This window comes from Chrysochloris asiatica, unplaced genomic scaffold, assembly GCF_000296735.1.
Source record: "Chrysochloris asiatica unplaced genomic scaffold, ChrAsi1.0 scaffold00007, whole genome shotgun sequence".
Lineage (NCBI taxonomy): Eukaryota > Metazoa > Chordata > Mammalia > Afrosoricida > Chrysochloridae > Chrysochloris > Chrysochloris asiatica.
This window is the reverse complement of record NW_006408525.1, coordinates 4887611-4904687: the sequence shown is the minus strand read 5'-3', so window position 1 is coordinate 4904687 and position 17077 is coordinate 4887611. Positions and strand designations below refer to the sequence as shown.

Genomic DNA, 17077 nt, shown 5'->3' with positions numbered 1-17077 from the left:
TCCTCTTCATTGGATCTCAACCTTGGCTGCACATTAGAGTCACAGGGTATAAGAGCTCCAACACCCCAATGCCTAGGTCATACCCATGCCAATCACATCAGACTGGCTAGAAGTCAAGGCTGGGTATCAGCCTTTTTAAAAGCTCCTCAGGTGATTACAGCTGAAGGTAAGAGCCACCACATCTCTCTTCTGCTCATCCATGCCCTCCACTACCTCCTGATGGTGTTATCTTCACTCTTCTTAAAATCTCTTTGTGGTTCCCTGTGGCCTTCGCAATAAACCGCAGAATGCCACATTGGTTTCACTAACCTCTGTCCTACCTCTCTCCCCATATTACCTCTTTCTACACCCTGATTGCTAGCACACATGCCCTGCCATGTGGAACCACACACACTTCCCAAGTGTGGTGCCCTGCCACACATCCAGGCCTTTAGACAGACCGTTCTTACTTGTAGAAATGCCTTTCCCATATTATCATCTTTCAGGACTTGCCTCCTCGAGGAAGTCTTCACTGACCACTTTCCCTGGGTGGCTGGGTAGGACTTCTGCTCCAAAGCCCTAAGCAAGCCTCTGTTGGAAGCCTCACCACAGTATAGTTGTGTATTTACTGGTCTCTAGTCTATAAGCTTCTCAAGGGCAGGGCCAGCATATTAGTCATCTTTGTCTTCTCAACATAGAGCTGCCTGGTACATAGCAGGTGATAGGTTTTGTTTGTTTTTCCTCGGCGGGGTAGGAGGCAGGTTATAAGTGAAAGAGTGAATAAATGAATGGAAAGTGCCTACTGGTCTTTGTAGAGCAGTAATTATTTGTACAGGATAAGCACTGGACTGCTGACCAGAAGGTTGGCAGTTCAAACCCACTAGCTGCTCAGTGGGAGAAAGATGAGACTTTCTGCTCCCATTTAGATTTAGAGCCTCGGAAACCTTGTGAGTTGCTAAGAGTTGGAGTTGACTCGATGGCAGTGAGTTGAGTCCATGCCCAACAGTAACCATGGGAGCAGCCAGCAGCCTTGCTCTCTACCCCTGACCCAGGTCCCGGGACCACCTGAGCTCCACACAAGATTCCATGTCACTACAATATCACACTGCAGTCTAATGGGTGGCCTAATGTGCTTCATTTCTCCAGCAATGGGCCCCGGAGCCAGCAGGTGTTGGCAATAAAGGAGGGACTAGGTGGGACAGTCCTTCCTGTAGCTAAGGCAAAATGTCCCAGCCCAGAGCTAAACATAAATCCACTTTCAAAGAGCCCGAGTGGAGTTGACTGCCCTTGTCCCTTCTTTAGCCATAAATCTCCAGTCTCAGAATGGTAATTGCCCTCCCCTTGAAATAGCAATAAAGAGCCAGGCATAAAACGTCAGTAAGGAGCAAAGACCATAAATCATGTCTCTGGGTTGGGCAAGGGCTACCTGTCTTCTAATCACTGAGATTCCTTCCCCTTTCCTCCTAGCTTGGACTGCAGCTGCCTCTGGGGAGCGTTGGAGGTTTCAGGCCCCCATCACCAGATTCCTCTCTGCAGCTTCTCTGTAAACCAGGAAGGGAAGGGAGGGAGGAGCAGAGGGATGAGCACAGGGAGTCCAGCTCTGCTGTCAGCCATGTGACTCCCTTCATTTCTTGTTTCCTTGGAGGTAAGGGGATAGGGTAGGGGGTGGATTCAATGATCCTGTAGGTGGCCATCAGCTCTGACTTCACAGCTCACCCCACCTGTGAAGGTTTCCCCACAGATTCTGAATCTCCAGGAAAACCAGCTTGAAAGATCATGAGTAAAACAGTAAAATCAAACCAAACCAAACAAAATTGAAAACAGCTATATGCTTTAGAACTTTAGTTCTATAGCTGACCTCTGTATACTCCTGGTAGCAAAACAGTGTGGACTGAAGAACATCAAAAGGATAAGTCCCAAGGCCTGGGTTCAGATTCTGCTCTGCCACTGACAAGGAGTATGGGTTACATGGGTGATAAAGAAGGTGGGAGACTATAGAGCTCCCTCTTGGAGGCCACTGTGGTTGTTTCAGAAAATCAGCAAAGGGCCTGGGCTTAGGGAATGGAGGTCAGAGGGACTGCTGTGGGCAATGCGAGCATCCAGGCAGCCTCCTGAGCACCAGAGTCTGCTGGTGGTAGAGGGTTCTAGCCCACAGTTCAGGTGGCCACTCCACTCACATGTCCCCGCCCACCCATAGCCCCCAGCAGGGTTAGTGAGCCAGAGGTGGAGAAAGTGGCCAGAGGTCTTTCAAGCCTTGGACAGCAGATTTCAAGGACCAGGCTTAAGGAGAAAGTTCTGAGTTTATAGAGAAAATATTTTATGGACAAATGGAAAACCAAACCAAACTCTTTTCTTCCTCTTATAGCTTATATTCATTGTCTGAACTAAACTCTTTAATACACTAAGTCTGATCATGGGGCTGGTGCAAGACTGGCCAGTGTTTTGTTGCATTGTGCACGGGGTCGTCATGAGTCAGGGGTCAAGTCAACATTGACAATGAGAACTTACCCGCCCCCTATCATGTTTGGAGAGTGCAACAATAATCATAAAAATCTATGTGCATTAAACGAACATAGATTTGAATAAACAAATCTGCCTTTGTCAATTCGAAACAACAATTGGAAACTTGTTTTCAACAACCACAAAGGTCCTGGCACTGTGCTGAATTCTATTGTGTGTATAAAAGAGCCTTCAATGAACATTTGTTGTTGTTGTTAAGTGCCGTCGAGTCGGTTCCGACCCATAGCGACCCTGTACAGGGTTTCTGGGGCTACAAATCTTTAAGGAAGCAGAAAGCCTCATCTTTCTCTGGCAGAACAGCTGGCAGTTTTGAACTGCTGGCCTTAAGGTTCACAGCCCGATTCGTAACCACTACGCTACCAGAACTCCTTTGAGCAACTAATCCACACAGGAAGTGAGGGTAGTAAGTACCACAGGGAAGAAGTGCTCTGCCCTTAGGAGGGACAATCACTGAGTCACACACTCCAATCACCTTGATCACTCTAAAGCCTTAGTTTTTTCAACTGTATAATGGGATAATATCTACTTCATAGAATTGTAGAGGAGAACACAGTGTCTTCAATTATAGCTATTACGATCTAATTCCGTCATTACAATGATGAGTGAGTGGGCACTAGTATCTCAGGGATATAAACAAGAACACAGGCTCAGAGGAGGTAGAGTAGTACAGAGGAAAGAGCATGAAATTTGCAGGTAAATCCATCTGAGATCCGATTTGGGCTCTGAAATTGGCTTTGTGATCTTGGGCAAGTTACTTAATCTCGCTCTCTCTTTTAAAAGTATAATTTCCATTTCATTATCTTTCAGGTTAACTTTTCTTTAGCCTTTAAGGACTCAAATCTTTACCTGGGCTTTGGTGAGGGTCATAGGGCAGCACTTGCAGGTCAGAATCAGGGTGGGGCTGTTCTGTCCTTCAGGCTTCATGAGATCGGTTCCTGAGCACCTTGCTGTGAGGGGCACAACTCAGAATAATGTAGTTTCACGTACAGCTTGCGGAGCATGTGTGCGTCAAAAACTCTGCTTTGGAATGTCCTGATGGTTTCGGCCTCCTTGTTTTGAATGAGGAACTTTTAATGGCCACGCCTTTGGCACGCCATGGTCCTTTCTGGCACAGCTGTTGTTTCTCTTTTTCTTTGTCACCTTGGAATCTAGGACCTGCCAGAGAGCAAGTTACTTAATCTCTTGGAGCTTCACTTTCTTAATCTGAAAAATGGGAATACCCTAATTCATTACAGAGGGTTGCTGGGGAAGATTAAATTAGGTAATACAAGCGATGTGCTTTGGCACAGAATAGGTGTTTAGAGTGGAAAGTTCCTCAGCCCAAACTGCATCACTACATTCAAATCCAGGCCTGAAGGGAAGGTCGGTAGCAGAACAGCTTCCAGGAGAGCTTTGGTCATTTACAAGTAGCTTGCCTCAGTTCTCTTGCCCACTTCCAAGTTCTGCTTGATTCAACACTTTTCATACCAGGCATTTAATAAAGAAGGTGCCAGGCACAAGGAAGGAAATGGCACCTATTTCTCAATCCTAGTCCCAGAGTAGTCCCCTGGTTTGCTGGGATTCGCAGTAGTTGTCATAGCAATGGTCTCATTACACTTGACTTGGAGTCCTGGTGTGGTGCTGTGTGTTAATGCACTAGACAGCAAAGTTGGTTTGAACCACAAGGTTGGCCAGTTCAAGCTCACCAGCTGCTCCTTGGAAACCCTATGCAGGGTCACTATGGGTTGGAACCAACTCAATAGCACTTAACAACAACAAACACTTGACTCAGCTGGGTAGGACTGCATTTTTCCTGCTCTGGGAGAGCTGGCGACACAGCACTTGGTACTAGGACGTCATCTTAACTGGGTGGATACTACAATTGCAACATCCCTGTCAATGACCAGGGTTCAGACTTTCCCGGGTTCTTCCTCCCTCTGCCCCACTCCCCATTCACCTGTCTCTTAGAACACAGTCAACTCTTCCCAACCCTATGGGAAGTCCTAGAATAAGGGGCTTATAGTTTATTAGGGTTATTTTCCTCTGAAGTTATAGTCAGAGGAGCAGGTATGTAGGTATCATTAGCTCAACTGCTTTATCTGACTCAGAAAAACAAGTTTAATATGTGAAAACATGTTTTGTTTTGTTTTTTTCTTTGCTAGGTCTTGCTAATTCATTATCTTTAATCCAGGATATATTTTAAGTTAAAGCATAATATCTGAACCTTGAATGTAGTTGGCATAACTCTTGCTTCTTCCCAAGAAAATTATAACAAAATTTCTGTAGAAACATTCCTAATTTTGTTTTCCTTCCAACCCCCAGGGTTAGATAATCACAAACAGAACTTAAGAAATATCATATAGAGACATCTGTAGAAATGCTCACAGGTAGTTGAAAATATAGTATTTGAGTTCAGGACTGAAAATTTACAGTTGGGAAGTGGAAAGTAAAACTGTTGGCATCAATGTTGTCCTGTTGGGGTCCCTCCAGAATCTGACTCTGAGAAAAGGTTTTGAATGCAAGTAGCTCATTTGGGACAACCTTGCTTGCTATAGCGAAGAAGACTTGAAATACTTACTGATAAAGATCAAAGACTACAGTCTTCAGTTTAGATTTCACCTCAATATAAAGAAAACAAAAGTCCACAAACTGGACCAATAAATAACGTCATAATAAGTAGAGAGAAGATTGAAGTTGTCCAAGACTTCATTTTGTTTGGATCCACAATCAATGCTCATGGAAGCAGCAGTCAAGAAATCAAATGACATATTGCATTAAACAAATTTATTGCAAAAGACCTCCTAAAAGTGGTAAAGAAAAGAGATGTCACTTTGAGGACGAAGGTGTGCCTGACCCAAGTCATGGTATTTTCAATCACTTCATATGCACATAAAAGCTGGAAATGAACGAGGAAAACTACAGAAGAATTAATTCATATTAATTATGGTGTTGGCAAAGAATATGGGAAATACCATGGATCGCCAGAAGAACAAAAAATCTGTCTTGGAAGAAGTACAGCCAGAATGCTCCTTAAAAGTGATGATGGCAAAACTTCTCTTGTACTATGGACGAGTCCCTGGAAAAAGACATTATACTTGGAAAAGTGAAGGGTCAGAGAAAAAGAGAAAGACCCCCAATGAGATGGACTGACACAGTGGCAGCATCAATAGTCTCAAACATAACAATTGTGAGGCTGGTGCAGCGCTGTACAGTGTTTAGTTCTGTTATACAAAGGGTCACTATGACTCAGAACTGACTCAAAGGTACCTACCAACAATAGTTTATTTGAGAAGTGATCCCAGGAAACGTAAGCAGGAAAGTGTGAAGAGGTAAAGCAGGAACGGAATGCAATCAATAAAGTGTCATTACTGACAATGGTACTTAATCCCAATAAGCAACTGTGGGAACCAAGATGGAACCCTTGTATTGGAGCTCAGATATTACCAAACATTTTCTTCTTCTCTCCAGCAAAATGTTACCACACCCTTCCCTTACACTTCACATTTCTCTGCATCTTTACCTATCTTTTCTTCCTTCTTACCTGATTCAAAGGCATGAATGTTCCATTTTTCTGAACAACTTCAATTCTCCACTTCAATGCATATTGAATCTCTTCTCATTCCCTCCAAAATCTCACTCCATCAGTGGTCCCCTGCCATTTTCTAGTTTATTCTCCACTGACTCCTCTCCCTTAGTCCCTAGTCATTCCAGTTCAGATTTCTGTACATTTTTCTGTTTTCTCCCTTTTCTCCTCTCCCTCCTGTGTACTAAGACTTTCCTCAGAGGTGAATACCTCAAGCCCCTGATATACAAATATTATAGTCTATTCACCTTTATTTTAGACACAATTCTGTCAAAATTGGCCTCTAAATTTTTTTCATTTCTACAAAATGAGGCTAATGATACCTAAATAACAGCAAAGATTAGACATTAAATAAGTAAAACATCTAGCAAAAAGTCTGGTACAAAATAGGCAGTCAGTACATGGTAGCAAGTAATGTCATCACCAAGCCTTATTATTTGGGTTTACAACTCAAAGATGATCAGAAACAGAAAATATCAATAAAGAGGGCTTCTAGAGGTAGGTGTGGAGCACTGGACTGCTAATCACAAGCCTGGAGGTTCAAACCCACCAGCTGCTTCTTGGAAACCCTATCTATACAGGGTCACTATGAGTCAAAACTGGCTCAATGTCACTAAACAACAGAGGTCGGTGCTGAATACTAACAAGAAATAAAAGATGACTGGAGCAAAAGAAAACAAGACACCAAAGACTCAAAGAAGAAAGACAAATGAAAGTCTTTGTAAATCATGACCTCATCTGTTCTGAGGTCAGATGAACTAGATGGTGCCTGGCTACCACTACTGTTGTTGTTGTTATGTGCCATGGAGTCGGTTCCGACCCATAGCGACCCTGCACAGGGTTTCTGAGGCTGTAAATCTTTACAAAAGCAGAAGCCTCATCTTTCTCCCACGGAACAGCTGGTAGTTTCGAACTGATGACCCTGAGGTTAGCAGCCCGATTCGTAATCAATACGCTACCACTCCTTACCAATGTTTCTAATTAGGACCACAGTAGATGAGTCCTCACAGAATGGGAGAGAACTATAGACTAAAACTGGAAATTTGTAAAAACAAAGGAAAAATAAACAACAATAACAAAGAAACAGACCTACTGACCTGGTTGAGGCTGAAGAGCCCACTGAGACTACTGTTCTGAGGTTCTCTTCAAATCTTAAACAAAAACTAACTCCCAAGGCCAAATAACAAATTGGTCCACAAAATAATTTTGTACTGTGATCCTTTGAAAAAGCACCTACATGAGATCAATCAACTATTATTTAAAAATAGAGATAAGAATATAAAGGGACAGGGAAACGGTATTAATCAAAATGGAGCGACCAGAATGGAAATAATGGGAGAGCTGTATGGTCCATTCACCACATTCATAGAAAGGTACCCACATACAAACTCATGTATTTGTGGGTAGACTCCACTCTTCCTCCCATACACGTTCAACCTGGGTCTCTCTCTGTCCATGTATCTACCTGCAGAGCAGTTGTTCCAAGGTTGTATATATATATCACTGTTTGCCCCTATCCCCTTTGGTGGTGGTGAATGGACCATACAGCAGGCAAAATGATAAAACTTTTTTAGATATTGTCAAACATCTTAAGAATTGAAGATGCTTTAAAAAACATTGGGCTTATTTGTCACTAAGAGACTGGAGGAACCTGAGACTGTGGCCCTCAACCATTTTCCAGTGGAAAAGAACTCGCCCTCATGATCCAATTTTCAGTCAAGCAGTAGATAGGTAGACAGAGGGGATTATGTAGTGCTACGGAGTTCTGGTGTGTGCTGCAAATAAACTGAAAGATCGGTGGTTCAAGCTCACCAGCTGCTCCTTGGAAATCCTATACGCGGTCGCTATGGGTCAGAACCGACTCAATGGCACTTAACAACAACAACAACATGTAGTGCTGCAGATAATGCACTGTACTGAAAGGTCAATTTACATCACAAGATTGGCTCCTTGGAAACCCTAGACAGGGTCACTATGATTTAGAACCGATTCAACGGCACTTAACAACAACAACACAGAGTAAGGTATGCTCATCATGGAATGGTTAATTACTCAAAACCAAAAGGGCAATATTTATTTAAGGACAAAGTTGAGAAGGGATGGGAAGGAGGGTGGAATGGAAATAGGAATCACAGGGAGGAAGCAGGGTAACTGTGATTGCTCAGAAGGGATTGTAGTCTTTGAGACGAAACAAAGTGGATGATTTGTTGCACATAAAACTGATGAACTTGTCTGTAAACCTTCACTCAACCACAATAAAAAATTACAAAAATGTTTCAACAAACTGATGCCATGCTAGAACTGATGCCATGCCATTCTTGACCTCTAGTCTAGGTCAAGAAGTTTGGAAGATAGTTACCTGGCCAACTGACTGAAAGGGACACATTTGTGTCCCTTCCCAAAAAGGTGATCCAAAGGAAGGTGGAAATTATCTAACAATAACATTGATATCACATGCAAGTAAATTTTTGCTGAAGAGAATTCAAAGGTGGTTGTAAAAGTCCATCAATAGGGAACTACCAGAAATTCAAGTCAGGTTCAGAGGAGGACATGGAACAAGGAATATTATAGCGGATGTCCGATAGATCTTGGCTGAAAGTAGAGAATACCAGAAAGATGTTTACCTGCTTTATTGACTAGGCAAAGGCATCTGACTGTGTGGATCATAATAGATCATGGACAACACTGCTTTAACTGTTCTCATGTGGAACCTGTACATAGACCAAGAGTCAGTCATTTAAACAGAACAAAGGGATACTGCGTGGTTTAATATCAGGAAAGATTTGCGTCAGGGTTGTATCTTTTTTCCATACTTATGCAATCTGTATGCTGAGCAAATAACCTGAGAAGGTGGACTATAGGAAGAAGAATGTAGCATAAGATAGAAGACTCATTTACAATCGACAACTGGTTCAAGCTCACCAGCTGCTCCTTGGAAACCCTATACAGGGTTGCTATGGGTCAGAATCGACTTGACGGCACTTAACAACAACAACATATGCAGGTGACAAACTCCTAGTGGGGCACTGTAGGAAAAACACTGGACTGCTAACCCCAAGGTTAGTGGTTCAAACCCACTAGCCACTCCTTGAGAACCCTGTATAGGGTGGCTTTGAGTTGAAACCAACTCAACAGCACTTAACAACATATACCAATGACACAAGCTTGCTTGCTGAAAGCAAAGAGGATTTAAAGCACTTACTGATGAAGATCAAAGACTACAGCCTTCAATATGGATTACATAAAGAAAACAAATATTCTCACAACTGGGCCAGTAAGTAACTATAAAATCGGGAAAAGATTGAAGTTGTCAAGGATTTCATTTTACATGGATACACAATCAACACCCAAGGAAGCAGCAGTCAGGAAGTAAAACAATGTATTGCACAAGGCAAATCTGCTGCAAAAGATACTTTTTAAGTGTTAAAAAGAAAAGATATCACTTTGCAGAATAAGGTGCACCTTCTTCAAGCCATAGTATTTATTATCGTCTCAGATGCATGTGAAAGCTGACCAATGAATAAGGAAGACCGAAGAATTGATGACGTTGAATTACGATGTTGACAAAGAATATTAAATACACCACAGACTGCCATAAGAAAGAACAATATCTGTTTTTGGAAGAAGTACAGCCAGGATGCGCCTTAGAAATGAGGATGGTGAGACTTTGTCTCACGTATTTTGAAATGGTCTAAAGTAGAGGTCCTCAAACTTGGATGTAATTAGAATCACGTGTGAGGTTTCTAACACTCCCCACGCCCATACCACAGCCCATTCAACTAAACTCAGAATCTGGAGGTGTGATGTTTCTCAGTAATTTTAAAAGTCTTCAGGTGACTCTGATGGCAGTCAGCTGTGAAAACTAGTATTCTAATGAGAGCAAACTATATACACATGCTGGAGTCCCTGACCCTGAGAATCACAGCTGTTAATGATAGGGCTTCATACCCATCCATTTTGATTCAAATTACTGCAGAAAATTTGCATCTTCACTCCAGACAGAGAGAATCAGAATCTACATTTAACAAGATACCAGAATGAACCATTTTGAATCAAACACCGGTAAAAAGCTGAGTCTGAATGATTTTATGTTTTCTGTCTCCATCTGCTGACCATTCTACCACATTACTACAATTTATCTATACAATTTGGATATTCAAGATAACGCAGATTCTTGTATTTTAGGAGTTTGTAAGAAGAATCAAGAGAATCATGAAATGCTGAAAATAATCTGAAGTTTACAAATACATACACTATGCTCTTGTAAACAATAGGAAGGTCTTGCTGTTAAGTCAGTTCTGATTCAGTGACCCTGTATAGGGTTTCAAAGGCTTTAGCTCTTTCTGCAGGAGCAGAAAGCCTCATTTCTGGTGGCCTCTAATCGTGGACTTTGTGATTTGCAGTCAGTTGTTGTTGTTAAGTGCCAGAGTCGGTTCTGACCCAAAGCAACCCTGTTTAGGGTTTCTGAGGAGCAGGTGGTGAATTTGAACTGATAACCTTGCAGTCTAGTGCCTGAACCCAGCGCCACACCAGGACTCCAGTGCTTATAAGAGTCACAAGATGATTTTATAGCCCACAAGTATGAAGATTATAAAAATGTGGAAAACAAAGTTAAATTCTCTTAAAAGTTTTTTATCCAAGGAAGTGAGGGCATATTTCTGGGAGTCAGTCCAGATTTCATGGTTTATGTGTAGTTTAAAAAAGCATACTTAGCATTAACAGTAAAAATTTGTATTTGGAGAACAAAAGAAAACCCCTCCAATCTTTTATTCCCTTCGTACCAATAACACAGAATCAGTTTCACGTGTGTGGAGTGCACGGGTATTGGAATGAAAAAACCTGGATCAAGTGCCTCTCTGCTACTTCCTACCTGTATTATTGGAGGTCACTAACATGGTTTTGCAGTTAGTGGTTACGAATCGGGCTGCGAACCTTAAGGTCGGCAGTTCGAAACTACCAGCTCTTCCAAGGGAGAAAGATGAGGCTTTCTGCTCCCGTAAAGATTTACAGCCTCAGAAACCTTGTGCAGGGTCGCTGTGAGTCGGAACCGACTCCACAGCACACAGCCACCACCAAATCCATAAAGGAGTCCTGGTATGGCCCTGCAGGATAGTGCGCTGCACTGCAAGTCAGTTTGAACTTCAAGGTTGGCAGTTCAAACTCACTAGCCGCTCCTCAGAAACCCTATACAGGGTCGCTATGGAAATCCTATAGTAATTCAACAGCACTTAACAATATACCCATAAAACGGAGTACTGATAATAACTGCATCAGATTGCTGTGGGGATGAAGTTTGTTAAGGAGCTAGGCACCGTGCTCAACACAATGCAGCCAATAAACGTTATTATCACTGGGATTATGCTGAGGATTTATTGTTGATAAGTGCCGTCGAGTTCGTTCTGACTCCCAGTAACCCTGTATAGGGTTTCTGAGGAGAGGCTGGTGGGTTTGAACAGTTGACCTTGTGGTCTAGCACTTATCATACAGTGCTACACCAGGACTCCATGTGCAGTACCTATCTTTCAGGTACCAGAGATTCTAGGGGGAGGTGGTTTCCACTGATTCAGAAGCTCTATCTAGTCCTATTTTACCTTGCATTCTCCCCCCACCCCTACTCCTGACAATCACTGATTTATTCTCATCACTTCATTATTGCCTTTTCTATAATGTCACACATGCATTATATAGCCTTGGAAGACTGGCTTCTTTCATTCAGCATTATGCCTGTGAGATTAGTCCAAGTTGTTATGTGGATCAAAAACTAATAAATATCATACTTATTCCATTTTATCAATCTACTGATTTATTTACCCACAAAAGGAAATTTCAGTTGGTGACTGAACTGTGGAGAGGTGCAGAGGGGCTTTCAAAGTTGGTACTTGGGAGCTCTATGTAGCAGCTATTTACCAATCTGTAGGGAGCCCTGGTGGTGCAGTGGTCAAGTGTTCAGCTGCTTACCAAAAGGTTGGTGGTTCGAGCCCACCAGCTGCTCCAAGGTAGAAAAATGTGGTGGCCTGCATCCGTAGAGATTTACAACCATGGGGCAATTCTACTGTGCTCACTGTCAGTTGGAACTGACGTGATGGCCGCGGGTTTGGTTTGGGAAGGAACTGTTTCTGTACTTTATCAATTGGTGCAGCTGTGCCCATGCAAACTGGCTGAATAGCAGCGCTGCTCACAGCTTTCTAGAACTGGCAACTTAATAAAAACAGGAGACAGCATGTGCACCATCATTCGTTAGTTTATTAAAAAGAATTCCCAGAGACACAACAGAGAAAGAGTTGCTGCTCTGTGTCACCCCAAGTCATGGCAACCTTATATAAAATAAAATGAAACGCCACCGGTCCCGCATCCTCCTCATAATTGTTGGCATGTCTGAGTCCCTCAGTGTGGCTACGGTACCACTCCATCTCACCGATGGCCCCCTCACCCTCGCTGGCCCTCCACTTCCCCATACACAGTCCTCCTGCAGCGACGGAGCCGTCCTGATGTTGTATCCAAAGGCCCGTGGTGTGTGGAGACCCATATGGTTTTCATGGGCTAATTTTTAGAAACATTATCCAAAGTCTGCCTGACACTTGTCCACCATGGTGAGACCCTGTTGGTATTTGAAATATTGGTGACTTAACTATCTGCATCATAGTGACACATAACAAACTGATAGGTAATTCCTAAATCTACTTTGTTTTTCTGAGACCAAACTCCTTTCATGGCCTCCAGTCAGCTCGGCCTGGGCTATAACCTGGCTTCTTAGCTCGTGTTGGCACAAGTCCAACAACCCAGACCACGGCAATGCAGTGGGAGCGCTTTCTGAAGTGGCTGAGCCTTTTGAGAAGATGCTGCGACTTCATTCTAAATAAATAGTGAATCGATGGCTTCTGCCCCTAAGATTAAAGCCCCCATATGAGGGGGCTTCACCATTCATGGAAAAATGGGATGAAAAGATCCACGAACTTTGTGAAATCCCCTTGTGTAAGCTATTCAAGCATGAGTCTTCCAGCACCATACTGGACACCGGGGGAGTCTGGTAAGGCCTTCACCCATCTGTCGACCCAAGGAGGGACACTTGAGATCCAGCTGAGTCTAAATAAACTGTCAGCAGTCCATCTAAATAGCCCAGGATGGCCCTCTTGGCTGTGTCCCCACTTAGGGCCTGGATGCCACCTATATGCTCCAAGGCTGTTTTTACCATCTGGCCTCTTTCCTGAGGGCTGTGGGGTGTTATAGTGTCATCTCCTTCAACTCCTAATTTTAAAAACTGTAGGATATAGGATCGGACCATGTCCCCATTCTGTTCAAGGGCTTCTTTGATGTTTGGAAGGTCTGAGGCATGGGCCAAGCTCAAGAGATGAATCAACGCCTGGCAGATCTGGGTCCTCAGGCTGGCACAATACTTGAATTCCAGAAAGTCGGTGGTGTCTTCACTCTTTTGTAAGGCAGTGACCAGTGCGTTCCAGATCTGCCTGTACTGCTCAATGGACCCATACTGCTCTCTCTTGCCTGGGATGGAGAGCGCAGTGGCGGATTTGATGCGCACTTTGAAGTTCTTGCATGATGTCACAACTGACGTTAGGGCAGTGTAGGCCTGGGAGGTCCACGGAGCTGTACCTAGAATGGATCCAGAGGCATTCAAACAAGTGAGGCCTTAGAAGTAAGTGAGGGCCAGGCGGCGGGCAGGACAGACACGAGTGCTTAGGTTAGTCATGTCCGCTTTCCCTTCTGACAAAATTCCTAAGGAGACGGGTGGTCTGGGTACAGGGCAGCATATCTGAGCTTCCTCATTCCCTAGACCTGTTGGCTACCCTCACAGAGCCTCTGATGACTCCAAAAAGCTTCAAGCTTGGACTGAACTGTAGTCACACTGTTAGCAGTGCACAAACCATACAGTTGCTTACAGCAGCCTTGCTCATGCTGGTAAAAAAAAAAACAAAAAAAAAAACCCACCCCATCCTCTCCCAGTCCACCCCCCAGATTAGCATCCACACAGTACTCTGGTCAGACCAAGTCATGCATTTTATTCCTAACAAAGAGAAAATGTCCACTTTTGCCAGACTTCTGGGTTTTCTCTCTTCCTGTGGGTCCCAGGGAACCAGCCTGCTTTACTCATTAGTGTTACACCATCTCCTTCTTCTGGGGACGTCATTATCCCTCCCAATGCACAGCATCAGAGTGGAACGCTGCTTCCCTAACCCTTTCAGCCTTTCCCAACTTCCTTGTTGCTGCCAAAGGCGGGCAAGCAGACCCTTGCCATTGTGTGGATGATGCTGCCGTTTATAACAGGCCACCGTTAGAGACAGAGCAGCACCCACAGACAAGAACACCTACTGCAAACACCTGTCCAAATATCTGGCACTCACCTTAAATATTTAACATCACTGTGCACCTTGGACAATTAACCCAGCAATCAAAACTCTGCCTCAAGGGCTCAATTATACATTTTCATGAAGAGAGACCATTTTTAAAAACACTGGGGGGGAGAGGGGGGCATCACCTTGGTCCTTCTCCAGTCTCGGGTAATATTTTCCTGTTGTTTTGTGGAGAGTTACATTAGGAGAAAGTAATCCTTAACATCTAGAAACTTCTCAGGGAAAAGCAGGTGCCTGTCATGTGGATGGGTGGACAAGAGGTCTGAACCCAGGCGGCAGGAGCCCACAATGCCTAGGGCAGCGGCAGAATTGGAGCCCAGGTGCAGGTGGGAAAGAAGAGCAAGCAGGGGAGAAAAAAGCTCTGAAGCCAGGAAAGGACTCTCAAATATTCGTTTTAACTTGCTGAATGATCTCTCACAGCTGGTAACGGAAACTGCCATGGTAAACTGCTCACTGGCATGCCCTCTAAGTGGCACCCGTGGCACATTTCTTACTTACGGAAGACCTGTGGTTAGAGGTGCCAGAACCTCACACGTGGTCCCAATCTCTGCCCTGACTCCCCTTCCTCTAGTGGCTCCTGACACCTCTGCCACTGGATTCTTTTTAGTCCATCAAACCTTCTACCCCTGATCATGCCTGCTCCTTTCTCCAGGACAGCTTCTCTCTCTAGTAACTAGAAGGCAAGGGACAGACAGGATGAGGTGAGAAACCTTGGGTGGACTTCTTTGCTCTCCCCAGGCAGACATTACCTCAGTGAGTGCTGACCCCATATGGGAAAGGTCACTTGGCTTACTCTTCCCTGGAAGAAGCTCCTTCCCAGCTATCTGGACCCACTCAGAGCTACATCCCCGACTTGATGCACATTTGGCTGGTTCAGAACAGGAATCAAATCTTGTCACAGAGTCAAATGTTTAATACAAACTCTGGCGCTCAAAGTGCAAGGGATTTGGAGGCTATGACCCAGAAGCCTAAGCAGTGATAGCTACTACGTAGCATATGTGTTCACTGGAGACCACAGCGTTCCTGCTCTCTACCAAGGGTTCACAGAGATTGCCAATTGCACCCTCCTTATCCCATGCCAGGTCCCCCCTTCATTTTATCCTGATCATTAAAATGATATATGCTCAATTCTAGAAAATTTGGAAAGTGAGTGCAGAGAAGTCCTACTCATGTTCTTGTCCAGTGGCAACCACTGTTAAAAATTACGCCCATTTCCTTTCAGTCTTTTTTTTTCTACTGATTTAAAGAGATCTGAAGTAAAAAATTCATATCCAGTTTTAGTTTGCCTAACATCAAAAGTATATTTCCTAGATTACCAGGAATTCTTTGTAAACATTATTTAAAATGGCAACGAAATATTCCATTATGCACACATGCACACACGAGAGGGCTTCAAGAGAGTTAGTGGAAAAATTCCATTTTCTTTCAATTCTCTTTTTCCATGGACTTTTGAAGCCCCTTGCATGCACGTGCACACATACCCCATGTAGAAGATACAGACTAACCATACCTCTAAAGATGGGCATTTTGTTAAGTTTCCATTGTGACTAACACTGTGACAAACACCACTGTGCCAAGTATCTTTAACAACAATGTAGATTGCTGTGTGCCAAAGAGTTCCTCGCCCAGTGAGAAGGAGGAAGCTTTCTTACCCAGTGGAAGAGCCGGATTTTTAAACACATTTCCCATTGCATAGCAGGCATTCCAGCGGACTTTCATAGCAGCCTCAGCTAGAACAGTAGAGATCAGGGCCTGCATCGATGCCTCGATGATGTCGGCAAATCTGGGGTTTTCTACATGGGATGGCTGCAGAAAATGAAGCAAATTTCCAAGGGCCCGGACTGCGTTGCTTTTTACCTATAATAAAATGTACAACTATTGGAAAGTTGTTTTGTCAAAGAGATGTTTCAGAAAGAAATTTCAGTTTTAAATAAGGCCCCAAGTCCTCCTCAATGGCAGTTGTCAAATTGTTGTTTAAGACTTCTTACAGCCAGGGAGCAAGTGGAAAATGCAAACTGCAAAGGCGAGAGAGATCCACTGTCTGCACATTCTTGGAACTTGGCCAAGTCTTGCCCGGTGATGCTGCAAACCACCCTACAAAAGCTCCCCTCTGACTTTTTCAGTGCCTACCTGGGTCTCAGAACGCATGCAGTCCATTGTCCTCATTTCACTGTGATGGCAACATGGCCCAGGGACAGCGGGCCAATTCCGGAGGAGTAGCAGCTAAGTTTCATGATGCCAGTCTAGTGCTTTCCTACTAGCTAAGAGATACCCTACTAGAATCATCTTGGAAGTTTTTTTAAAAATCGGCCAATTCCCAGGCCTTAGCCCCAGAAATTCTGATTAAACAAGCTTGAAGTGGGCTCCCCAAGTGATTATTAGGGTTTCAGTGCTTGATACGGGTCAGATATTAGCTAGTTGCTTTATCATACAGCATCTTAGAGTTCAGTGGAGTACGTATAGCGGCTTCCATGTTAGAGACGAGAACACTGCAGAGAGGTTACAGAATTTAGCCAGGGCCTCCAAGGCCTGAAGCCCAGGTCTGTGTGTTTCAAACTCATCTGTGCAATAGGAGTTATCCAAAGGCAAGGAGGACTCACCTTTCTGACTTGTCAATTCTACATAAGGATTTTTTGGGGGAAAATCTATG

At 43.8% G+C, this 17077-nt stretch overlaps 1 protein-coding gene across 1 annotated transcript in view; it reads right to left on the bottom strand.

The window, feature by feature from the left end:
* Positions 1-8751: 8751 nt before the first annotated feature.
* Positions 8752-17077, bottom strand: part of HEATR6 (HEAT repeat containing 6) — a 57693-nt gene continuing 49367 nt past the window's right edge. Inside the window, exons 19-22 of the mRNA XM_006833625.1 lie at positions 16080-16284; positions 13126-13669; positions 9075-9087; positions 8752-8772 (exon numbers count right to left, since the gene is read on the bottom strand). Coding sequence (XP_006833688.1) covers positions 8752-8772; positions 9075-9087; positions 13126-13669; positions 16080-16284 — 783 coding nt within the window. The remainder of the gene's footprint in view (positions 8773-9074; positions 9088-13125; positions 13670-16079; positions 16285-17077) is intronic.